Here is a 24751-nt window from a genome sequence, read left to right on the forward strand (position 1 = left end):
CCGAACCAGCCCACCCGCTCCTGGCCCTCATCACTGGCATGCTGCCGACTGCCACCGCGGCCACGAGGGTACTCACGTTTCTTCCGTTCTTCCTCTGGCTGAAGAAGGATCCAAATATCAATGATTCTGTCCAATCCAAATGATTTAATCCCCTGAAAAAGTGTTTTGGTGGCATTTTTGTTTTTTTGTTATTTTCCGTTTTGTTTCGTTATTGTTGTTTTAATAAAACAGGTGAAAGCAAATGTAGAGATGGGATTTTGAAATGAGATGTTTTCTTGCAAATGGATCTCAGATCACACCCAGAGCAATCAGAAAGGAAGGAGGAAATGTCATCAAGCACAAGGGCACTGAGGTTACCACGCAGCCTGAGCACTTGGGATTATCAAGTGCGAAGTGACCTCAAACTCTTCCTCTGTTTAAAAAAAAAAATAGGGGGACAGGGAAGACCCAGCTGTAGGTTGCTCTCTTGTCAAAAAGGGGCACCTGAAACCATCTACCTTTCAGGAACAGAAACACGGCTGCAGTGGAGGCTCCAAGGATACCTGAACACTGCGTGCAGAACATCAGGACTTACCACTGTGTCTTTGGAGGAAGACCTAAGCTAGAGATGCCCACAGGTCCAGACTGCCGTGTGGTTTAAAAGCTTAGCTCCTGGGGGGGTGGGGGAGCCCTGCCTGTATCACAGCATAGCCCCTTCTACCTAAAAGCACATGCCAAGCACTGTCCAGGACCCCCGCGCAGAAGAAACCCGTGACTGAGGCACCACCCTCCAAGGACCTGTCATCATTTGGGGAAGAGACATAAAAATCGCTGACATCAAACAGAGACTGAAATAAGCCAGCACATATCGTAGTTGGAGAGCAGATGTGATCGAGAGTGCTGCCACATGCTTCAGGCGACACGTGGGTGTGACAGAGGGACCACAACCACTTACTGTCTACCATGCCCCACGTGGGCCACACTCCAAGAGTGCTATTTTCTAACAATAACAAAAAATGCTTAAACTACGCTATAACCACTAGATGAAATACTGTAGTCGTTCACGTAGAAACATGAAAGAAAAGATGCTTACATGTGGAGTAAAAAAAAGAACACATTTTTAGGTACATTATAATTCCAATTATGTAGAAATGTGTGTCTATAAAGACACAGACATGAACAGCAAAAGGGAAAATTGTTATCTGAAATACTGAGATTGAGCGTGAGGTTTTTTTTTTCCTTTTAATTTCCAAAGCTTCCATAATTTGGCTGGATAATCTTTATCAATTAAAAAAAAGAGAAAATTCAGAACATCTTTTGATTATGACTCACTGACTGTATATACCGAGTGCCCACACACAGGAAGCCCTCAAAAACACTGTTTTTCATAAACAGAGTGAACATCTCTTAGTCATGTAACTTTGCTTTGAAGAGTCAGAAATGTCACACATGTGTCACTTAATCCTAACTTCCCCGGGAACCAGGTAAAGGCATTAATCTTGTCTCAGAGATGGAGAGAATGAGGCACACCGAAGTGGTGACTTGCCACAAGCCACACAAAGTTAGTGACAGAATCAGATCTAGAACCCAGGTGTCCACACCCTCTACGCTGGAGCCCACTAGCGCCTCCCAGCTGTGTTGGCAGCTCCCTTGTCCTTATACTAATGAACACCACACACCACAACACTCGCAGGTAGCCAGCCGGCAGCCTCATTTGCAGAGCCAAAGATGAGAAGGGTGTCAGTGTTTTAAAGAACAGAGAAAAGGATCCTCAGTCCTTGCTGGTTCCTCATAAGAATGCTAACATATCGGAACAGCTAGGGGGAAAGACCTCAGTCATGGTGCAGATGGTGCCCCAAACCCTAAATGCTTGCTTGTGTAATAATCCTAATGAAGCTGAATGCTTTCATTGGCTGCTGGGTTTGTGTCTGTGCAGGGAGGAGTCAGGAGAGATTTACTCTTACCCCAATCAGATGTATCCTCGCGGGGACTTCTCCTTCCGTCACCCGCACAGCCTCATCAAACACATTGGCATTGGTCCGGGACAACAGGGCCACCTGCCCCTTGGCGTCACCTCTAATGCCACCTGTTGGGAGAGAGCACAAACTCTGTGGCAAATCCAAGTAAACAGGAAAACTAACTTTTGTAACAAATAAATGAAGAGTAACTGAAGGCCTTACTCTGGTGGTTTCCTCCAACCAAAGTCTTTTTCCTCACTCTCTTGCAGACATCCAAGATGGTAGCTCCCACGTACGCTATTTCCACGCCAAATCTGAAACTCTGTGAGAAAATGACGGAACAAAAGGAGTCAACAAGCCCTCCCTGAAGTAGGTTCGCCTGTTTCTGTCCCCGCAAAGACCCTGCTTGTTGATTCCTGACTCACCCTATCTGGAAAGTGGATTTGCAAATTCCCCACTGTAAACCCGCTCACGAGGAATCGAAGAATCTTGCCAATCAGACCATCGCTGACTTGAGTTCTAAGCTTTCAGAAATTGCAGCTTTCACCCTGAAACCCTCCAGTTACCTCTCTTCTTTTACCCTTTACCCCCACATCCAGATCTGGGCGATCCTCCCACCAGAGGGTCTATGCTCTTTTTCTCACCACTGCTACCATCTCAGCTCAGCAGCCCAAACTCCATGCCTCACCCACTCGGTCTCTCCCGCCCTCTTGCCAGATGACTCTTGCCCACATACTTTCATCAGGCCACACCCTTGCTACAAAAAAGGAAGAGCAGCACGTGAGGAAAACGGCAGTACACGCACTCTGAACATCCCTCACGGCCCGAACAGCCTCTTCTCCTCTCATTCCCCAAGACCAGTGGAAAACTTAGCTTTTAAGCAAATCTACCCTTCCTTCCAAATCAAATCAAATGAGAGTGTCAATTATTCAAAAGATGGAGGGAGGGCAGGAGGGTTTCTCATCTCGCCTCTGAGCCTCCCTCACCGTTAATTTAAAACCACTGCCCCACACGCCAGCCCCAAGTATCGTCACTCTCTGAGCCTTCCCTGGACGCCCCCTGCCTTGGCACATGGCCAGTTGTTCTCTACCCTTCAAAACGTGGCCCCACACCCACGTCCTTGATCACTGCAGCTGGAAAGACACCCTCGTCTCCAATCTCATGGTACTTACAGCCCTTTGCCATGTACTAAGGACTTAAAGTAATAAACTGCTACGCGCTCTGGTGAACATTGACAATACTAAAGAAAACATGAGCCTTTCAACAAATAGCACTTTGTTGCTACAGAACCATTCTGAGGGAGCCATGACCCAAAAAATAAAATGAAATATCCACGAGTCCACACTGATATAAATAAATGATCGAATAAAGAAGTAAGTGGGAGAGAAGACAAAAATCTTCTTTGTAGAAGAATTCTAAATAGTTTACGGGGCTACCCCAGCAGCCTCATGCGGAAAGGTATGGGCAAGGGGAGGGTCGTTACGGCTTTCTCAGACAACCAGGGATGCCACGAGGTGTCACGCATACACGAGTTTTCCAAATTTCTATTTCACTTGAAAGCAAGAATTTTATCTTTGGCAACAAACATTTGTCAGTTGTTTTCCTGGAAGTCACAGCTCACTTCCTTCATTTTTGAGAAAATGCCAAGTACCCAAGTCTGTCAGCTGTTCTCTCGAGTACCAACATTAAATACACACAAAAGCAGCCAGTTGAGCTCACAACTCAATCACAAAAGTGCTCTTCGTCAGACAGCCAACACACTTCTGTCGGCCCCTTATCCCACAGAATACTAGAGACACACCCAAGGGCTAGCAGTTCATCATGTCTGCTGGAACATCGGAATGTTCTGGAGTTGAACCTCTTTTGTTCGTTGTACCCTGAGTGCGCTACAAGAAGAACACTGTGACAGCCGGCACCGTTTGGTGCCACCACCTTGATTCACGGGAAGGCATCAGCGGTGCAAATGTGAACACAGTGACAATGGCACATGCCGTTGTAAAAACAGTTCTGACTTTGCAGACCCCCTGACAACCACAGGGCACCACTGCTTAGAAGCGAGGATCCACTACATGCTGTGTGCCGACTAGACAGCCTTGCACGGCGCCTGGCCCCCAACTAACCACAGAAAAACGAGGGTGCGGGGGAGACCACAAAGCTTGCTTCTACAGTTCTGGGGACTCGGAAGCAGAGAGAGCTCTTACCTGTGTGAGATAGAAGACGTGCGTGTGAGGGACTGTAAACAGAGCATTGACTGCACCACGGAAGGTATAGATCTGCTGATGTGGGTCCCCTACAAAGATTTTCCCACATGGCTGAGACAGAACTATGTTCATGATAGCTGCAACCAATAAGAGGGACAGTGAGAGAGCTGAAGGAATGCCAACTCACAGAGCAAAAGAAACCATATTTATGACAGAAAAAGATGAAAATTCTTTGTGGAACTAAGCCAGGGCGCGCTGGACAACAAAGTTGTCTTTCCCTGCAGGATACGCAGGCAATGCAAAGAAACAACTGTATAATGGACAAGAGAAACCGTTTCTAAGCCTAGGAATACAGATTGTGTTTAGTCCTGGATAAATGAGGGAGTCTAAAAAAACCACATAAGCAAATGAAAAATGAGGCAAATTGTCTTCTCTAACATTATAACTCGGAGCTCAAAAATGACCCCACAAAGTCACACAATTTTCTATCGGCCACTTGAGAAACACACAACACAAACTGTCCACTCGAAGTTGACTAGCTTCTCCCCCTCAGCATGAGTCTACATTCCAATCGCCTGATGACCTACGCTTAGTCGACGTTTTAAGAATAACCGAAGCAAAGCATTTACAGAAAAATAAATTTGCTTTGAGTGGGGAGGAAGGACAACTGCCGAAATCCAAAGTCAAGTAATCAAGGATTTCTGCATAACTAAATTATCATTTGCACCTCTTCTTCATGAAAAATAAGAATAATTGACTCATTTCACATGTGTGTCCTTTTACATAATCAGGATGTTGTTTCTATGTGTGTGAGACCACTAATGTCCTGAATAGTTTATCACCTGGGGTACAGTCCTGGGCCTCGTCCACAAAGATGGCGTCAAAAGAGGCAAGCAAAGGCTTGCTCAGCTGCCAGAGTTTCAAATAGCCTACAAGAAGGGAGCAGTAAGAGTGAGAACTTGCACATAGAGCAGTCACGCATACAGGTAGCAAGATGTGGGAACTGGCATACCATCGTGAGTCATTTGGTAAGCCTCTTCCTTGCATTCCCCCAACTTCCGCATGTTGTCCCAGAGTCGGCTTGCTTCAAGGACACCATTCTAGAAGGCAAGTGACAATGGCAAGTCATAGTTTAAGACCCTGGAAAAGACACCTCCTGAAATCACGTTCATTCTCATACACAGAACACTAGCACCACCAGGGCACAGTGAGGGGCAGTCACCTCCCTAACCTCCCTCTGGCTCCGCAATAGCCTTTGAACAATGTGAAGTGCAGAGATGAGTAAGAAGCTGGGGCCATACCAAGCCCAGCAACAGAACATCACTCTAAGACTACAAGATCTGGGGCAGGTAGGGAAGGGGAAGAGCACAAGATCTGACGAGCTAGAGAAGGCTGGATTCATTTTCTGGATTTATGACTGACCACTAAGTCATATAAAGAATGGGCAATGATTGAAAAGATTATAAAAGTCAGAGAAGAGATTTCTTATCTTTAGATCCTGTATCCAGCAGACCCAATGACAAGCTCCAATAAACCTTGGGTCAGAGGAGCCTCATCTGTTGAATTAAGAGGACCAGTGTGAAGATTAAATAAAATGTCTCTGAGTCCTCTTCAGAGAAAACACTATCTACCTCACAGGTACCATGACAGGCCTATGGGCTGGTAGTCAGACATTCTGCTAGCAGTTCTGAAGAAATGAAAGACAACTAGGACACTGTATCGTGTCGGCTCTTCTCATTTATCCTAGATCCCTGAAACTAAAGATATTTAGATACTCACCAGCTTTTCACTCTGCTCAACCATGACTCTCTGTCCTTGGCTGTTCTTACACCAGATAGGCACGTGATCAATCGTCAGTTCTTCGTCGGCCGAAGCAAAGAAGTTTTCTAAAGTCTTACATACTAGCTTGGCCCTTATGAATCCACCTTTTCCTTCAGCGAGGACAGAATTGACCATGAAGGGTGTCAACTTGAAGAGATTTAATTTCTTCTTTAATTGGTACCTGTAATACACATACCAAATAAACAGTATTTCACTGTTACCACTGCAATGGGGTATTTCCTGTCTCCCCCCATCCCAACCCCCTTTCTCAGCAATGACACCACCTGGCCACTTTAAGTGTCACATATAGGTTAGGGGTTTAAAAAAAAAAAAAAAAAAAGCCAGAGAGGTTGAGCAAGGTCCATGCAGGATTTGAAATGGCTTCATCAGGCTTTCAGGGATTCTCAGATAATAACCCAGAAGATGAAGTGGCTCACAGCAGATGCTATTACTCCATGGTGTGGACCAGACTCCAAAAGGTCCCTGGGGGGACATTCAAGTTCCCTGAAGCCCTCCCATCCAAGGGAATGCTAGTTCAGGGGCCCCAGGAGGCCTGGGCCAAGTGCACTTCAGCTGAGTCTTCTCCCGCCCAACAACCTCAACGGTGGGAAGACTGCTGAGAGCCTGCACTCCAAGCCAGTCACTCAGACTTTCTGTGCCTCAGTTCCAGAGAAATAAGAATGCTCACCTCAGTAACACACTACTATTTGCAAACAACGTATTTTTACAGGGTAAAAGTGCAAATCACTAAATATCTTTATATTTCCTGCCTATCAGTGGAGATGAAAGCATTATATTTTCGTAGTGCTGCTGTGCATAAGTCCATGTGTAACCATGATGCTCACAACAGGAAAACCAAGAATTAGACAGAACAAGGACGGTGGCAGTGCAATGCTCACTTCCGCCCGACGTGTCCGTAGGCCATGGAATGAAAGGTTTTGCAGGTGACGTTGCTGGGGAAGACCAGCTCAGCCTGCTTTGCGATGCTTTTGTTGAAGGTCACGTACAGAAACCTGCTCGTAGACCACTTCTCAGCATACTTGACCAGGGTAGAGGTCTTACCAGTGCCTGGGGAAGCCAAGAAGAAAGGAGTGACCCTTTGAGGATGCCCTTATTAGGTGTTATCCATGCTTATCTTGCCTCTGACAAGTTCTTCAATACTGGTAAGGAGCAGTGGATTCTAAGCCAGATTAACATGGGATCATGGTTCTGGCAGGTTCTAGCCAAGCAGTGAAGGACGAGCCACTCAACCTCACTGGCCTTCGGTGTGCTCCTCAGCCATGCGTGCATAACATTGACCTTGCAGTGTCTGGCAGGATAATTGCAATCATCAAGGTACCCGAGCAGAGGAACTTGGTAAGAGTAGCTATTGCTGGCCTAGGCAACAGTAACATTTCAATGGCAAGAGCATACAAGTGAGATTCAAGGATGCTTCTGGCCCATTCTGAGCTCTTGAGTGTGCCCTGCCTCTCCAGCATTCATTTATTCAGTTATCATTCACTTAACAAGTACTTATGAGCACCTACTCCATGCTCAGCTGTATGCTAAGCACTGTAAGTATGGGTATTTTTTTTCTTAATTTTATTTATTTATCTGACAAAGAGCATGAGCAAGGAGAGTGGGAGAGGGAGAAGCAGGCTCCCCGTTGAGCAGGGAGCCCGACACAGGGCTCAATCCCAGGACCCCGAGATCATGACTGAGCCGAAGGCAGACGCTTAATCAAATGAGCCACCCAGGCGCCCCCACTGGGACTATGTTAAAACAAAAAACATAAAGCAAAGTTCTTGTACTACAATCTCGGGGATACAATACCACACAGTTGAAACAATTAGAACAAAATGAGAGTATAATGACAACATCACAGCAGACCAAAAAAAAAAAAAAAGTATAAATTTGGAAATAAAAAAAATCTCACCTATAAAAGAAGAAAAATAGTAGCTCTTTCCCTACCTAACAGGGCTATTATGAAGATTAATGACACAGTGTGGAAGTATTTATAAAATGTGTGCATCAGCTATACTTATTAAATAATCAAGTACCAAGTAGTTAATACAGATGATTAGTTACAGTAAGAGTTCAGAGATCATATACGACTCAAATGGCTAAAGAAGCCTCCACCAAGAAGAAATAGAAATGATGGAAGTCAAAATAGCACAGCAAAGAAGGTAGGCCGGGGTGGGGAGACGCATGCTCTTAGAAACAGACCCAGCTTTGAATTGTACTTCCTCCACTATTTGTTTATTTAACCTGGGCAAGTCATTTTAATTTCTCTGAGTTTCAAATCCTTATCTATAAAACAGAGATAACTAACAAACCTTACAGAACGGTGTCATGATTTGGCACAGTGCCAGGCATTGAATGAATTGTCGCTGTTGTTCGTGGCAGGATATTTACACAGAAAAGAAGCAGGAAGGGATTCCAGGTAGAAAACAGTTTGAGCAAAGGCTCAGACTGAAGAATAATCAAGCACTGTAGGAGACTGTAAGCACCATTAGTTGACTGAGGCAGGAAAATTACAGACAGCATATTCAGGATTATAAGTTAGAATCAAACTCAGGGACAGCCTCCCAGAGTTTAACCCTACAGAAATCGGGAAGCTACTGAAACATGGCCTGCCGCTCCATGAGCAATTAGTACCAGAGCATATAATATACAACGATAAATGCCGGCTAGATCAATCCTGGTGGCATCTATCCCACAGACTAATTCCTATGAACTATCTGTCCAACCAGGAAGTCCAGTGTGGATGCTCCCTGGACTGGTAAAACACAAAACAAAAAACCACCACCACAACACAAACCAAAAACCAAGCATTCCTTAGCTGTTTTTGAAATTATTTAATTGCAGTAATTGGATAACAGACCAAGGTAAAAAAATTCTGACAGGTAGCAGGGAAGGGGGATAAAAGGCATGAACCGGACTCTTCAGTCCCTTACCTGCAAATGCCATAATCTTTACCACCTGGAGAGGTTCCATCTTGTGGCTCAGAATCAGCTGTTGTTCATGTGTAAGTTGGATGGTTGTTTTCTTGCTAAAATCATTATAAGAGAGAAATTAGAAAAATAGAAAGGAGTTCAAAAGACCAGGTGATGGACTATCACAAAGCAAATGGCAAATCGGAAGAAAATGAACCAAAAAGGCCTCCCCGTGGAGTGATAAACATGTTCCAAAGCTAGTTTATGATATTGGTTGCACATTCAATAAATGTACTGAAAATCACTGAATCGTACAATTAAAATGGGTAGATTTTACATTATGTAAATTATATCTCAATGAAATTGTTAGGACAGAACACCTCTCCTCGTTAAGTAGAAGGAATGGAGAAGAGAAGACAAAACACACACACACGCAAATCTCTATATACATACCCCGGCCAAACCGATGGTTCCTCCTTAACTTCTGTGGCCTGCGTACAGGAATTCTCCTGAAGATACAGGCAATAGAAAATGTTGTAGTGAATCCTAATAGGGAAAAAGCAGATTTAGAGATTCTCAAATTAAGTCACAACCTCTATCTTGTTTTCCCTCAGATGTGTTTGGACTCCTTACCATTTCTAAAAAAGAAAATACCCTACCACCAATTTGTAGGAGAAAAAAATGAAAAGAAACTAACAAATAAAAGACTTCAAATACACCTAGAGCTGACCAAAGCCCTGCCGTAAAACACAGCTCTGGAAAGGTGCCCGGCTCCAATGTGTAATGGCAAAGGAGAAAGGCCAGGACTAGCTGTGACCTAAAGAGACAAATAATCACAAAAGTAGTAAGAACCAGCTGGAAACAAATGTAAATTCTACTCTGAGCAGTGAGATTCCTGTTCAGCATCAACTTAATGTCATCTTATCCTTCTCAGACTCCTTTGCTTCTTGTAAGGTGATAATTGGTGTAGAAGCACAAAGAACATTCTATCCCTAAAGGTCCCAAAGGAAGGGTGCTACACAGAGAACAAGATATGATCACCAAGGTCTGGAAACAAAGCAGCCTCCAAGCCACCTAAAGGGGCCCAAGATGACACAGAGCAGGAGTGCTGCGTGCCAGGAACAGGCCAACAGCCTGCTACACTCTGCTCCAAAGCTGTGTTCACAATGCCCCCAAACTCTATTCTCTCCATCACCAACTGCCACATTTAGCACAGTGCTCCCCATCCCCAGAGCGAGACATATCTCCGAGCACCAATCTCTTTGATGCAACAAATACCTATAATAACACAACACTTCAGTCTCTGGTCACATTATCTCCCAGGTTAAGCAGGACGAAATACATACACACAAGGAAACTCAACATATCATACCTCCACTCCTCATCTCTGTCCTTGTGGACATGGAGATAACCTGCAGGTTCATATTCACACTTAAGAACGTCATTCACGATTTGTGCATTTGTGTTGTCCCAATTAATCCTAAAGTTCCCTGTCCTGTGTGTCAATGCCATGGCACGGGACACACATAAATGACATTTAACAGACCGAAACTAACTCAGAAACGCAGCAAATACTCTGATATTTGCTGGGGATGACCATGGATCACGTTCAGGATGGAACGTGACATCTGCATGTTCCATCCTGAACTTCCCCAAGGATGACTGGGCCACAGCGCCCGTGGTGCCACCAGCCACGTTCCTCCTCGGGCTCACGGATCCCAGGGAAAGGCAATCCTCTCTGGGCCTTCTGCTTCCCCAGGACAGGCTGCGGCGTCACACTGCCCTCTCCCCATGGCCACCCTCAACTTCCCTCGTCGGGCTGCTGTCTCCCTCCCCTCCACGGTCCACCCACACTAGACCGCTTCTCTGCCTTGGATATACTAAATTCATTCCTGTCTTTGAGCCCTGAAATAATCTACTCCTGCTAAAATGCTCTCGCTCCGATCTTAAAATGACATTGTAAAATTGACATTCAGGTTTTAATTCAAATGCTACTTCCTCAGAGCAGCTTTTCGCACCCAATCTAATGTAGTGTTCTCCCCCACTCATCTGTCACCCAGTTTTCTTTGTACCACTCTTCACTCATTACGATGTTCCTGTTTAACCCATTCACCGATGCAGTACCTGTCACCCCTCCCCTGGACACCTAGTCCACGAGGCTACAATAGCAGCTGACTCAGTCACCAGGCCCTCCCAACAGGCAGCCAATGCTTCAGATTTGCTAAATCTGTGACACCAGCTGACCTGTGACACCCGCTGGCATGTGAAGCGGGGATGGTCACTCTGAAGGAAGCACCCACGTACTAGAGACGGCAGGGCCAGTGAGACTCAGCCACATGGCTCACACACCACCCCAAAAAAGAAATGGAGGAACCAAATCCTCATGCTTCCCTAGCAAAATGTAGCCATGTAGGAAGAAAGAAGGCTCCTTCTAAGGAAGGGGAACATCACGTCGGGCTTGAATGTCCACCTGCCTCAGTGCTACTTCCCAGCCCAGTGGCACTTCACATTCGCAGAGCAGGTCTGATCGTCACAGCACCTTCCTTTCCCCACAAGGGAGACAGGGTAGGGGTGGTGTGAGCTCTGCGGCCTGCCCAGCGCCAGAACTGGGCCTCTCCCCGACTGGGGCCTCAGCTCCTCCTCCCACCGCTTTACCGGTTGCTGATGTTGATCCCCTTCTCCCTCATGGCATAGAGAAGCACAGCGATGCAATACAAGGTCTCGGTGATGTCTGGCATGGTCACAGTGGAGCTGGGCCTCCTGAGACAGAAGAGCAGCTGCTGGACGTCGTTCACACTGCTGGACAGCAAGACAATGGCTGCCACGAGAGCCCACACGTTGACACCCTGTGGAGGGAGGCAGACGGGGGCAGAGACAAGACCCAGAACACGATGAATAAAGAGCAGCAAAGAAAGCCAAGTCTGACATTCGCGCGCTATCTCAGATTGCCCTAGCCAAGTGCAAACTTCCCCAGGATATTTGGAAACATGGCAACCTTTCCTTTCACTCTGGATCCCTTTCTTCTCATCACTCTTATATTTGAGTTCTTAGTTTTCTTTAGTTAAAAAACATGAATAAAGGATTTAACAAAGGAACTTGCAAAAAAGCGCATACTCCCACCTCCCCACCATTCCTGTCCAGGTCAGCGTGAGCTCCCAGGTCCACAGAGACTCGACAGAGTCAGAGGAGGCTCACCACACGACCAGTGCCCACCTGAGATACAGAAGAAGATGGCAGTCTTTAGGGGACAAAACCAAGACTGACAATTCCCTGGCATAAAGACGTTAATCTACTCTTTACTTCATGTTATTATTTAATAATGATTAAACACTATGCTAATTAATGTTCTAATTAATATTACTTAAATGTTTTCATTATCTTTAAAAATATAATGTTTTAATTAATGTTAATTAATATTAAATAAATGGTTGAAAATTTATTACAACGGGCACAGTACACTCTGGTTAGTGGTATCTAAGAAAATGTTCACAGACTCAGAGAGTCAAATACTGGAAAAGTATCTTTTGCATTCTTAACTTTATTACACATATCCCTGTTAAAAAAAATCATTCCAAGAAAGGTTAGTTCATGCAACTCTCAGTCCAACCATCCTGTGGAAGAAATCTTACTCCATCATCACCATCAATCACTTCACTAAAGACAGTAGAGGAAAAAAAAAAAGAGGAATGCACACGGCTGGATTTCTAACACTCTGCAGGTTGCAGAATACAGGCTTGAGGGTCTATGTAGCTTCCAAGATAAAATTTAAGAAGCCCTGATCCAGGGATGCCTGGGTGGCTCAGTGGTTGAGCATCTGCTTTTGGCTCCGGTCATAATCCCGGGGTCCTGGGATCGAGTCCCATATCGGGTCCCTGCAGAGAGCCTGCTTCTCCCTCTGCCTGTGTCTCTGCCTCTCTCTCTCCATCCTCATGAATAAATAAATAAAATCTTTAAAAAAATAAGAAGAAGAAGAAGCTCTGATCTAGATAAGGAGCCACAACACTGAGTCAGGTATAACTGAGGAATCACCGAACTCTACCTCTGAAACTAATAATACATTATATGTTAATTAACTGAATTTAAATACAACAAAATTAAATGTAAAAATAAATAAAAGGTCATCTGTCATATCACCAAAGATACGGAGCATGGTGAGCATTTTAGTGTCTTTTCATGTTATTATATGTAATCAGTAAATAAATTTTATTTTATTAAAAAAAAAAAAAAAGCCTGAGGAAACTGAAGACTATTTCTAGCTTCCCACCGACTCACAGTGTCTATAGTAAGAACCTTCATTTCTCTGGTCCTCTCAAATAACCCGGTTGTTGACAATGAAATGTGCTATCCTGTAAAGAAATCCTTATTAATCAAAGTTTTCAGAGGCCAGATAACCATCCTCTGTTGAAGCTTCCCCCACAGAATGGGAAATTGGATTCAGTGCTTTTTAAAGTACCTTCCAAATTGAAAGATCTCTAACAATGTGGCCTGTTATTTCCAGAATGGGGTGAATGACAAGATTAAGGCTTGATTAAAGGGAGATCATGAGAACACCTGAGTGGCTCAGTTGGGGAAGCATCTGACTCCTGATTGGGGCTCAGGTCATGACCGTAGGGCTGTGAGATCAAGCCCTGTGTTGGACTCCGCACTGGGCGTGGAACCTGCTGGAGAGTCTCTCTCCCACTGCCCCACAACTCCTTCTATTAAAAAAAAAGGAAAGATTTTGAAAATAGATCTAAAATGACCTTCAGCCGAACTTAATCACCAATACACTCTGTTGCAATGGGAAAGGGTGTCACCTGTGCCTACACTTTCCCACAGCTTCCCCACTTACCGCAGCAGCCACGTAGAGATCAGGAAGGTGCTGCCGCACGCAAGCCTCTGCCTCGGGAAGAAGGGGGTGGTCCCTGAGACTCCACAACGCCCGTCCCGGATCCACACTTGGGGAGCATTTCGTGGTGGCTGTATAGCTGTACAATAGTCACAGCAGAGTCCATGAGAAAGGTGATCCTAAGTGCTAGTATCTGGGAAGGGGCTTCAGAATCGGTCTTCCTCCCAGGAGAGAAGCAACTCACCGGATGAGGTTCAGCACACACAAGTCCGACTCCTTCTCTATGCCGTAGTTCAGGAGGATGCCATCCACTTTGCTCACGGCTTGCTCTTCATTCATCAGGTATCGATGATACAGCTTTTTCCAAGGAATGAACTGGATCGTTTTAAAAAAAAAGAATCCACAATAACATTCAGGCAATGGCCATGAGACAACAGATTAAGCCACATACAACCTTCAAACACTTAAAAAGCACTTACAGCTCACAATTCAAAAGCTGGGCAAGCAGGGTAGAAACACTACACACATTTCGGCTGGAAAAGAGGAGAACTGGGTCTTGGTTTTGGTTCTAACCAAAGATACAGAATCTGGGAAAAGCCAGTAGTTCAATTTCCCTTGTCAGGACACCAATACTGCAGAGTTTCAGTGAAGACCAAACAATATGAGAACTGTGGCTGGGGGTTCCTGGGTGGTTCAGTCAGTTAAGCATCTGCCTGCAGCTCAGGTCACAATCCCAGGGTCCTGGGATCGAGTCCTGCATTGGGATCCCTGCTCAGTGAGGAGTCTGCTTCTCCCTCTCCTTCTGTGCCTTCCCCCGGAGCTGGTGTTCTCTTCTCTCATTCTCTCTCAAATAAATAAAAATAAAATCTTTAAAAAGAGCTGTGGCTAGGGACACCTGGGTAGCTCAGTGGTTGGGCGCCTGCCTTTGGCTCAGGTCATGATCCCGGGATCTGGGACTGAGTCCCACATTAGGCTCCCTGTGAGGAGCCTGCTTCTCCCTCTGCCTGTGTCTCTGCCATTCTCTCTGTCTCTCATGAATAAATAAATAATTATTAAAAAAAAAAGAACCGTGGCTATACTAATATCAGACAAAAATAGGCTCTATATCAAAAACTATTCCAAGAAAAAGAAGATTATATAATGATAAAAGGGCCAACTCACCCAGAAGATATAACAATCATAAATATAAATGTGCCAAATCTCAGAGTTCCTCACTGGAGGAAGCACAGAATTAAAGGGAGGAAAAGACAGCAACATGATAGTTACAGGAGATTTTAATACTTCACTTTCAAGAATGAACTAAAGAATCAAACAGAAGATCAATAAGGAAGCAGAAGATGTGAACAATAGTAGATCAAGTGGACCGAACAGGCAGATACAGAACATCCCACCCAACAACAGAAGAATGTAGTCTTTTCAAGCACATGTGGAACATTCTCCAGGACAGACCACATGCTAGGTCAGAAGACCAGCCTTAACCAATTTAAAAAGACTGAAATTATAGAAAGTATGCTTTTCTATCACTACAGAATGAAACTAGAAATTAGTAGCAGAAAAAAATCTGGAAAACCTCCAAGTATGCAGACATTAAACAACACATTTTTATAAACAACCAGTGGGTCAAAAAAAAAAGAAGATATTAGAAAATACCTAGGGACAAATGAAAACAAAAACATAGCATACCAAAACTGATGGGATGAAGTGAAAGCCATGCTCAGAGAGAAGTTTTTAGCTGTAAACATCTATATTACATAAGAGAGACCACAAATCAACAACCTAGCTTTACATCTACAGGGACTAGGAAAAAACAAGCAGAAGGAAGGAAGTAATAGTCCAGAGCAGAGATAAATGAAATAGAAAAGAGAAAAACTGAAAGAAAAAAAAAATCAGTGAAACTAAGAGTTGGTGTTATTCAAAGATCAACAAAATTAGAATGCTTGGATGGCTCAGTGGGATAAGTGCCCAACTCTTGGTTTCATCTCAGGGTCCTGAGATCAAGCCCCACACAGAGCTTCACGGAGCTCTTCCTCTCCCTCCACCCCTCTCTCTGTTCTCTCTCTCTCTCTCTCTCTCTCTCTCAAATAAATAAATAAATATTTTTTTTAAAAAAGATCAACAAGGGCAGCCAGGGTGGCTCAGCGGTTTAGCGCCACCTTCAGCCCAGGGCCTGATCCTGGAGACCCAGGATAGAGTCCCACGTCAGGCTCCCTGCATGGAGCCTGCTTCTCCCTCTGCCTTTGTCTCTGCCTCTCTCTCTCTCTCTGTGTGTGTGTCTCTCATGAATAAATAAATAAAACCTTTAAAAAATAATAAAAATTAAAAAAATAAAAAGATCAACAAAATTGACAACCTCTTCAGTACAGTAAGGAAAAAAAAAGGAGATTCAAATCACTGAAATGAGAAAGAGAGGACATTACAAATAGTATCACAGAAATAAAAGGCCATGAACAAATTGGACAACCTAGAAGAAAGGACAACCCAGCACGGCTGACTCATGAAGAAACAGAAAATGTGAACAGACCAAAAAGTGACTGAGTCAATAACCAAAAACCTCCCAACCAAGGAAAACCCAGGACCAGAGGATTTTGCTGGAGAATCTCACCAAGTATTAATTCCTTCATAAGAACTAATATCATTCCTTCTCAAATGCTCCAAAAAAACTAAAGGGGAGGGACGACCTCCAAACTTATTCTGTGAGGCCACCATAACCCTATACAAAAACCAGAGAAAGATACTATGAGTAATGAAAGGAAGACGAGGGCTACAACAGATCATTGGAAATAAATATGTAGCATCCTGGTTAGTGATGATGAAAAACAACGTCAGTCTAACATTTTTAGAGAAAAGTGTAAGTCAGGATATTCTTCTCCAGATCTTCTCAAGCAGAATGAAGACAACTCACTCATCCCCATCTGTGACTACTTAGTTCACACTGGAGACATCTCAGTTCAGTGGGTAGAAATACTATGACATACAACAGAATTCACATCCAAATGCATAAAGATAGTTCTCCAAAAGTAGGAGACGAGACTTCAAGCAAAGAATAAAGCAAGTACATTACAATATGAAATTTCCTCCACTATCTTTCATGCTTAGAAGAAAAATGTACTAACTCTTGCTATATCCATCTTGCATTCCATCCCTAAATTTTTTTTTAAGATTTTATTTTAGAAAGAGAAGGAAAGAGAGACAAGCGTAAGTGGGGACAGGAGCAGAGGGGGAGGGAGAGAATCCCAAGAACAGCGTGCGCTGAGCCCAATGTGGGAATCAATTCCAAGACCCTGAGATCATGACCTGAGCCAAAGTCAAGAATCCTAGACGCCCAACCGACTGAGCCAATCAGGCAGCCCTCCATTCCTAAATTTCTAAACTTCACTATATTTGAAGGGAAAATTCATCTTCATTTCTATGGTTTATCCCCACAGTCTAGGGGATATCGTAGAGCAAGCAAAACATGCTCCCAGCCATTGGGTTTACCCTTGAACCTGCACCTGGGAAGGAAAAAGTATAATTGAAGCACAAACAGAAGGGCAGGGCACCAGAGCAGTGACAGGACAAAGTCAGCACCAGGAAGTCTCTTCTGAGAGCACAGGCTGCCCACTGTATCAACTGCAAGAGGGACACAAGGGCAATTTCACACGAGACTCGTTTATGAATCACCTATGTATATATCATGAGGCATAATGGAGATTGCAAAAAACAGACCAGCACCCTTCTATCCATGAATCAATACTGTAAGAGGAGAAGGAAGGAGGGCGCCTGGTGGCTCAGTCAGTGAAGTGTCCAACTCTTGGTTTCAGCTCAAGTCATGATCAGGGTTGTGAGCTCCAGCCCTGCATCAGGCCCCACACTCAGTACAGAGTCTACCTGAGATTCTTTCCCCCTCCCTAACCCTCCCACTCTGCTCCTCCCCCTGGCATTCTCTCTCTCTCTCAAATAAATAAATAAAATCTTTAAAAGGAAGAGGATGGTTCTCTCCACAATAATACAGAATGTGGTAAGCTTCAGGTGTAAATTTCTACAGAAGCACAAGAAAGAGAAAGTGAAAAATTTCTATCTCACTTTCCAAGGAACAGGGTGAAGCCTTGAAGACATAAGAGGTCAACAGAGGTATAAGGGGCCCTTTACTGGGGCAGGGGTGCAGAGGGAGCTGGACCAACCTACAGAGGGGGAGGAACATGTGGCCTACAGTCAGGATGCAGGAAATCACTTGTGGTGGATAAAATACAGGGATATGTTGAGAAGTGGGCAATGAGGCTGTAAACAGACGCGAGGGCACACATGGAGAGCCTTAAATGCCTCCTGGGAATTTGGTAAATGGACGCTACCATTTCTGAAGACACGTTAAAATCAGAGGCATGCTTTAAGAGAAGCTAACCTATGTGCTTTTACAGAAAGCAGCAGAGAGCCACAAGTGTCCAACATACCAGTGGGTCAAGGATGATCTCTCTCCAGAGATGGCACACTAAGCTCACGTTCCAGTAGAGGTCTTCCACGGGGAGGAAGGCAAAGATGTGCCTTAGGACTTCACTGGGCAGGCTACAGATGTGGCTCTGGGGCTCTTGGCAAGGCAAGGTCCCAAGAAGCCCATAGTAAGAGTCAGGAATGGGATCTAGACCAATGTCCTCCATTTGTTGGCTGGGTTCTCCAGACTCTGCAGAACACCGTGACAGAGAGTCCCCCGCTTCTTGCCTGGCTTCCCTGGGTCTTGTGCATGACAGGGACAAACGATGCCGTGGAGTTTTTTTAGAAACACCATCCCACTGACTGGTCCCTGTAGCTTGATTCCTATCATCCTCAAAGGACCGAGACCGCTTCCTTGCAGACAGGGCAGACCCTGACGAGCCCAGTCTTACTTCTCCATCGCCTTCCTGAGGCAGGGCACAATTGCTCTCTGCAGCAAAGATCATTTCCCCCTCCGAGTCCTTAGAGGTATCCTGGCCCACAGAATTGCTTTTGGCCATGTCATTGGTGCACCGCTGCTGGCCAGCTAGGAAGAATTCAGTGTTGTATCTTTGACATCCTTGACCTGTACAGAGAACCCAAACAGAATGAACAAGATATGAATGACTGCTGACCCACTGTTGATCCAAATGAGGACAGCTAATTTTTAAGTACATACATTAATAGTGAAGAAATACAAGGATATAACAATTGGTCGATTGATTATATACATATATATGACTTAATTCAGAAAATATTTCTATTTGGCACTATCATGTAGTCAGACACATACATGGGAAGAGACAGACACCAGTCTCCCATGGTCTGAGGACCACATTCCACCTTGCAGTATATACAAACTGAACACCCAAATGGACAGACAAAAAGTCAACAACTGCTCACGTGGACACACCCACTTACAAAAACTCACTTTTCCTGGCTTACTCTTACAACACAAAATCTAAGTTTGCTTAAGTAGGAAAGAAAATGCTTCAGGTTATCAGGATTCAGAAAAACTTACTCTTTGACTCAGTTAAAGCCCTTTTATTTTTATTTCCTCCTGTGAAGCTGACACATTAATTGATTTTAAAATAAAAAAAGAGTCAGAATTCTCTTCATATTAGGAGAATGGTACCTAACCTAGTGCACACATTTATTCAGTTGGCATCTATTCAGCATCCATGATTCTGAGACAAATAGAAAGTAAAACATGGCATACATGTTCCCTAATCTCAAGACTTTCAGGCACTTAAGGGTGTCCAAATGGTGATTTCACACATCACTACTGTATTTTTAAACCCTATTGTAAAATGCCAATGATGTATTTAAACACCTTATCACGGCAACCCAGGTGGCTCAGCAGTTTAGCACCGCCTTCAGCCCAGGGCATGATCCTGGAGTCCCGGGATCAAGTCCCACGTCAGGCTCCCTGCATGAAGCCTGCTTCTCCCTCTGCCTGTGTCCCTCATGAATAAATAAATAAAATCTTTTAAAAATAAATAAATAAACACCTTATCAATATATATCAAAAAAACATGGTTCCTTCCTGAAATGGCTGTAGCCAGAATTCTTACTGTGGAAAATAAGAGAGTGGTACTAGAAAGGATTAGGCTTTAGAATTCATAGATTTAATGTTTTCTACATTAGAGGGAAAAAATGGTAACTGTTTCTGAGGCAATCAGATAGAAATCCAGAGCTTGGGGCGCCTGGGTGGCTCAGTCGGTTAAACGTCTACCTTAAGCCCAGGTTGTGATCTCAGGGTCTTGGTATCGAGCCCTGAGTGGGCTCCCTGCTCTGTGGGGAGTCCGCTTCTCCCTCTCCCTCTGCTACACCCCTGCTTGTGCTCACTCTATCTGTCAAATAAATAAATAAAATCGTTAAAAACACACACACACACACACAAAACCCAGAGTTTGAAGGCAATAGGTCTGGGTGAAATCCTGATATTTTCTAATTGTGACATTTGATCACACCCATATCCACCAAGAGCCTGCTATATGCTTAGTGCTAGGACTCCACACAGAAACGTACACATGCTGACAAAAATCTTGGTCAGTGAAGAACTCACGACACAGAGAAATTGACTTCTACACACAAACAGAATATCACCACTGAGTTTTAAACTGCCTCATAAATTGGTCACGGTAGTTCCAAAAAGTGATAAACATATATTACGATATTTAAAGATGACTAGATAAGATTTGAGTTGGGTTCTGAAAATTAAATATATCAAAGGGATATTAGGCAATTAGGATGATCCTGACGGATATTATTAACAAAAGTAGTAATTTGTTTGGCACCTAGATGGGCAATAAAAAAACCCAAACTGCCAGAAGTAGGATTTGCATGTAATTAATAATAAATACCAGCCGGTGGCAAGTCCGAGCTTGTGTCCATATAGTAACAGGGAAACATCTCATAGCAGGTGTTTGAGTGGCAGCGGCAGGGCAGAAAATGGAAATCAAGAATACAAACTTGATGATGTACGTTCCAGCTGAACTGGAAGAAATAAAACCTGAAGGCAAGGAGAAGGGTGACTTGAGCAGCTGGGTACCGGGTGACAGGGCACAGTCCACCATGAAAGCACTGCATGAGGGGCATTTTGGAGAAAACTAATGGCACAGTGGACGTAGTGATGGACTGCTGGAATCAGGACATCGCAGCAGTTCTAGAGGGGAAGAGCGGGATGCTGGTACATGTCTTCCACCACACTGGGATAAAGCACACTAACGCAACTCACTCCACCATGTCTTCCTGGGTCTTTGGCCAACCGCTATCATAGGATTGTAATTTTCACAGAAACTCACAAATAATGAAAAACGTGTCAAACTGTCACCAACAGAACTACAAAATCACAGCAGCAATATTTACAAATATCAAGAAATATTCAAAGGTCACACACACTACAGATTCTGAAATGCAAGGTATTTTTGGAAGACCTACCCCTAGTCCCTCTTTTTGTTCTGGGTCTAGGATAGAGACCATGGTTGGGGTCTCTGTTGGTCCATCTCTGACCGAAGGGCTGGGTCACAGCCAAGTGACTCCGAGCCAAATGCTGGCAGTCGATGGCTGTAAGATGCTTCCGCTTAAACCGTCTCACTGTTTTGTACCAATGGGCAGAAGAAATGGGACACTGGTTAGTTATCACCAACTCTACAAGTGAGCCAGCAACTTATCCTTAATTGTCAGGAATCTAGTGACTGTGGGCCACCCCAGCCAACCCTTTCCTTCTTCTCTGTATTCCTATCCACTTCTAGCCATTTCCCAGTCTCTTAGCATGTCTTCCTTAGAATTTAAGAATCCTAAAATAAGATCCTACAATGATTATTTTTATTTATTAGACTTCCTGGGAGCCCTGATTATGACCTGTTTGTTCAAAAAGAAGTTGCCACTAATGAATAAGTTGAGATCTGACATCTTTTCCTTGACTTTAGCCAGGCCGTGTATGTTCCCAAAATAATCATAAATATTTAAGAATTTGCTATAGCTTTGCAAAAATAAACTCATTCATCATCCTCTGTATATACTAGCTTCTCCACATCTCTGAAGCAGAACACAGTGACCAATGAAACAGTCCCTGTAAAGTCCCAAAGGGGACCACAATATACGCCCCTCAGCCCCTGGATCTCCGTTCCGGCTGTGATGGAAGAGGACGGGAGTGAGGCCCCCAAGTGGAAGACAATCCACTCCTGAGGATCTTCAGAGGAGGGAATTTCATACCCTCCCTTAGCAACGCATTATAGCAGCAACTGTATCTAGAATTCTCTCTCAAGAGTATTGACATATGTAGTTTTATATTAGTCCCTGTCAGGTAATGCTTTTTCGTATTTAACCAAGATTTCATTTTTCTGTATCTGTTAACACATGCACGATATAGCTACCTCTCTACAGCATTAAATGGAACGATTATACTAAATGTTAAACATTCTGAAGAGTCACACTTAAAAAAGAAAGAAAAAGGAGCTAGAGGACAAGAACAGATGTAACAGAATTAAAGTTATCCTTTACAGAAGATGGTCAAGAAGGAATAAAATCCATTCCTATCACTACCACATTTTCACAGGTCCTAAAAATATTCAAGTAAATTCCCATGTCAGATGCGAGAATCTCACTCAACATTTCAGCATGAAAATGTCTGAAACCAAGTCACTGATGAGTAAAACCAGCACAATTTACTTTTTTTTTTTATCATTAATCTCCCTTGACCCTTGGCATCTTCAGAAATGATCCTTCCAAATTTCAGTTCATTCTTTCAAGGTTTAAACAGAAGTTTTAAGGAAGAAAAATCTTCATGAATATTTTAAGACTTTAAAAAAATTATTTATACATGCAAAAATAGTTGTGCAATCCCCTCCAAAAGGATGCTAGGGACCTTCTAACTATGTGAATTTAGAGGCAAGAGGCAGTGATAACACAGCCAGAGGGATAAAAGCCACATGTGTAGCGAGAGGCCAGCAGATGGGAAGGGGCAATGTGTGAGCCCTTAGCCGGCCACAGAATAGCTGCTGGACCTCAGGTCACCAGTTCTCTGAGACTTAGAGATATTACAATGCTTCAATGAGAAAATACAGCCACAAACCGTCATTGAACTCTAAGACCCCACCCAAATATACCCATCTGCTTACTCTACTTAACAAAGCTTTAGATATGACTGATTTGCATAAAACACTGAAATAACTTTCCAATTATAAAGATGCCACCTAATGGTAAGACATGCATTAGCAGTCCAATTACAGCTAGGTCTGTATTACTGGGAATACTGTGGGAAATACTGTGGGGAAATAAAAGTAATATATCTTAATTACTTACTATGAACAGAAAATATCCCCTCCGGTGTAAAGGTTTTACAACTGATTTTTTTGCTGTTGAATATATTCCTTGATGCAAAACAACCAAGGGTCCTATTCACACTTACAGCGGCAAAAAAAAAAAAATGAACATGCACTTTGTCTACATTAAAAAAATAAAATATATTTGAAATTTTCTACATTGAAAAAAACAGGCTTACGATATTCTCTTTTTTAATTATAGGACACAACTTTACCACTTCACCACCTTCTGCTTCAAACAAAGTCAACAACCTAATTATTTTGCCTTGAATGAGGACCTCTGATCAGACTAGCAAAAGACATAAGCTAGAGAGAGCTACAGTGGCCCTTATAGAATACTAACAAATCCTGGTGCCCAATTCGGGTGCTCCAAGCATAGTTGGTTCAACTTACAGTAGCAGCTGCAGAATTCCAACCAACAAACCCACTAACACTGTAGATCCCATGTACGTGACTGGTCTTTGCTTTTCTGGCTCTTCAAATATCCCCAACTGTTTCAGAGCTGGCAAACAGAACATCTAGAATTAGAACAGGAGATAGTAGCAAAAAGCTACTAATAGCCGGTATCTTATTTAAAGAAAGTGATGGTCTATTGCCAAACTGGCCTGGCCAGGAAAACCTGTCGTGGATAAAATCACAAAGGAATATGATTAACAACACCAAAACCACTCAAATTCATACAATCCAGGGCCTTGGGACCAGCACAGACCTGCTTAGCTTACTGGGAGGAGTTGGATAAGAGAAGACTTCTGAAAAGGGGCACCTGGGTGGCTCAGTCAGTTAAGCACCTGCCTCTGCCTTAGGTCATGATTCCTGGGGTCGAGCCTCACATTGGGCTCCAGCCTCACATTGGGCTCTCTGCTGAGCAGGGAGCCTGCTTCTCCTTCTCCCTCTCCCTCTGCCCCTGGCTCATGCTCTCTCTCCATCTCAAATAAATAAATAAAAATCTTTAAAATTTAAAAAAAAGACGACTTCTAAAAGGCAATAGACATAGAACCAATTAGAATGCTGGAGTCAATTAAGGGTTTAGATGCCCACGAAAATCTACAATATACCTTAAATTCGGCTTTGGGAAACTGTTAAACAAGACAGTAGCTGACAGCAGGTGTATATAGATGAGGTACTAATAGAGATGCCAAGCACCTTGGAACTTTTTCCGTAAAAAGTACCAAAGAATGGCTTTACCCCAGCCTTCCCCAGCCAACTAACTCTAACGACGATGCCATAATGAAAACATGGAGGCGCTGACGATGACCATCAACGGGGTGGTAATGTCTTAACCACAAGCCCAGGAGTCAGTCAGTAAGTTTGTTTCAAGTAGGTTAAGGAATTATTCTGTCTTTTCTGTACCTATGGCACATATGAAAAGAAAGAGCAGGGATAGTGGTAATGCTGGGTGGCACGCAGGACCCTAAGCTCCAGGTCACTAGGAATTTGCTGCACAACTGCTTTTGTGTGGAACCTGCCACAGGCAGACCAGACGAGAGAATGTCAAAGATACCCAAAAGGAATAGTTTGTGAGATGAGAAATAAATGGACAGGGTAGGCTCTTATTTACATATTTATTTTGTTAAAATACATCAGAATCTAAAATGTTTGTTGAGAAGATGAAATGTTTGCAGAAATCTTCCAAAGGCACAAGAAGAGCAAAAGGAAGACCTACCAGGAGTGAGTGGAACACAGTATTCTGCTTCCAGAGAGTTCTGGTAAATTCCCACTTATCCTGGCATGGAGCCATCAAGGAAGGAGTCAAGGCTGAGAGCGGCAGGAATTAGGG

General features: G+C 43.7%; 1 protein-coding gene across 3 annotated transcripts in view; it reads right to left on the minus strand.

Annotated features, from left to right (window-relative positions):
- The window catches only part of FBH1 (F-box DNA helicase 1), a 47149-nt gene that overhangs the window by 15431 nt on the left and 6967 nt on the right, over positions 1–24751 (minus strand). Inside the window, exons 2-16 of one of the 3 annotated variants that reach the window (XM_077897301.1) lie at positions 21089–21244; positions 18130–18731; positions 13947–14077; positions 13706–13841; positions 11530–11720; positions 9328–9420; positions 8896–8990; positions 6859–7027; positions 5918–6140; positions 5151–5238; positions 4981–5067; positions 4139–4275; positions 2160–2259; positions 1944–2065; positions 77–152 (exon numbers count right to left, since the gene is read on the minus strand). In XM_077897301.1, the coding sequence (XP_077753427.1) occupies positions 77–152; positions 1944–2065; positions 2160–2259; positions 4139–4275; positions 4981–5067; positions 5151–5238; positions 5918–6140; positions 6859–7027; positions 8896–8990; positions 9328–9420; positions 11530–11720; positions 13706–13841; positions 13947–14077; positions 18130–18731; positions 21089–21244 (2406 nt within the window). The remainder of the gene's footprint in view (positions 1–76; positions 153–1943; positions 2066–2159; positions 2260–4138; positions 4276–4980; positions 5068–5150; positions 5239–5917; positions 6141–6858; positions 7028–8895; positions 8991–9327; positions 9421–11529; positions 11721–13705; positions 13842–13946; positions 14078–18129; positions 18732–21088; positions 21245–24751) is intronic. The other 2 variants (XM_077897302.1, XM_077897303.1) reach the window with 2 other exon arrangements.

This window comes from Canis aureus, chromosome 5, assembly GCF_053574225.1.
Source record: "Canis aureus isolate CA01 chromosome 5, VMU_Caureus_v.1.0, whole genome shotgun sequence".
In the NCBI taxonomy this organism is placed as follows: Eukaryota; Metazoa; Chordata; class Mammalia; order Carnivora; family Canidae; genus Canis; species Canis aureus.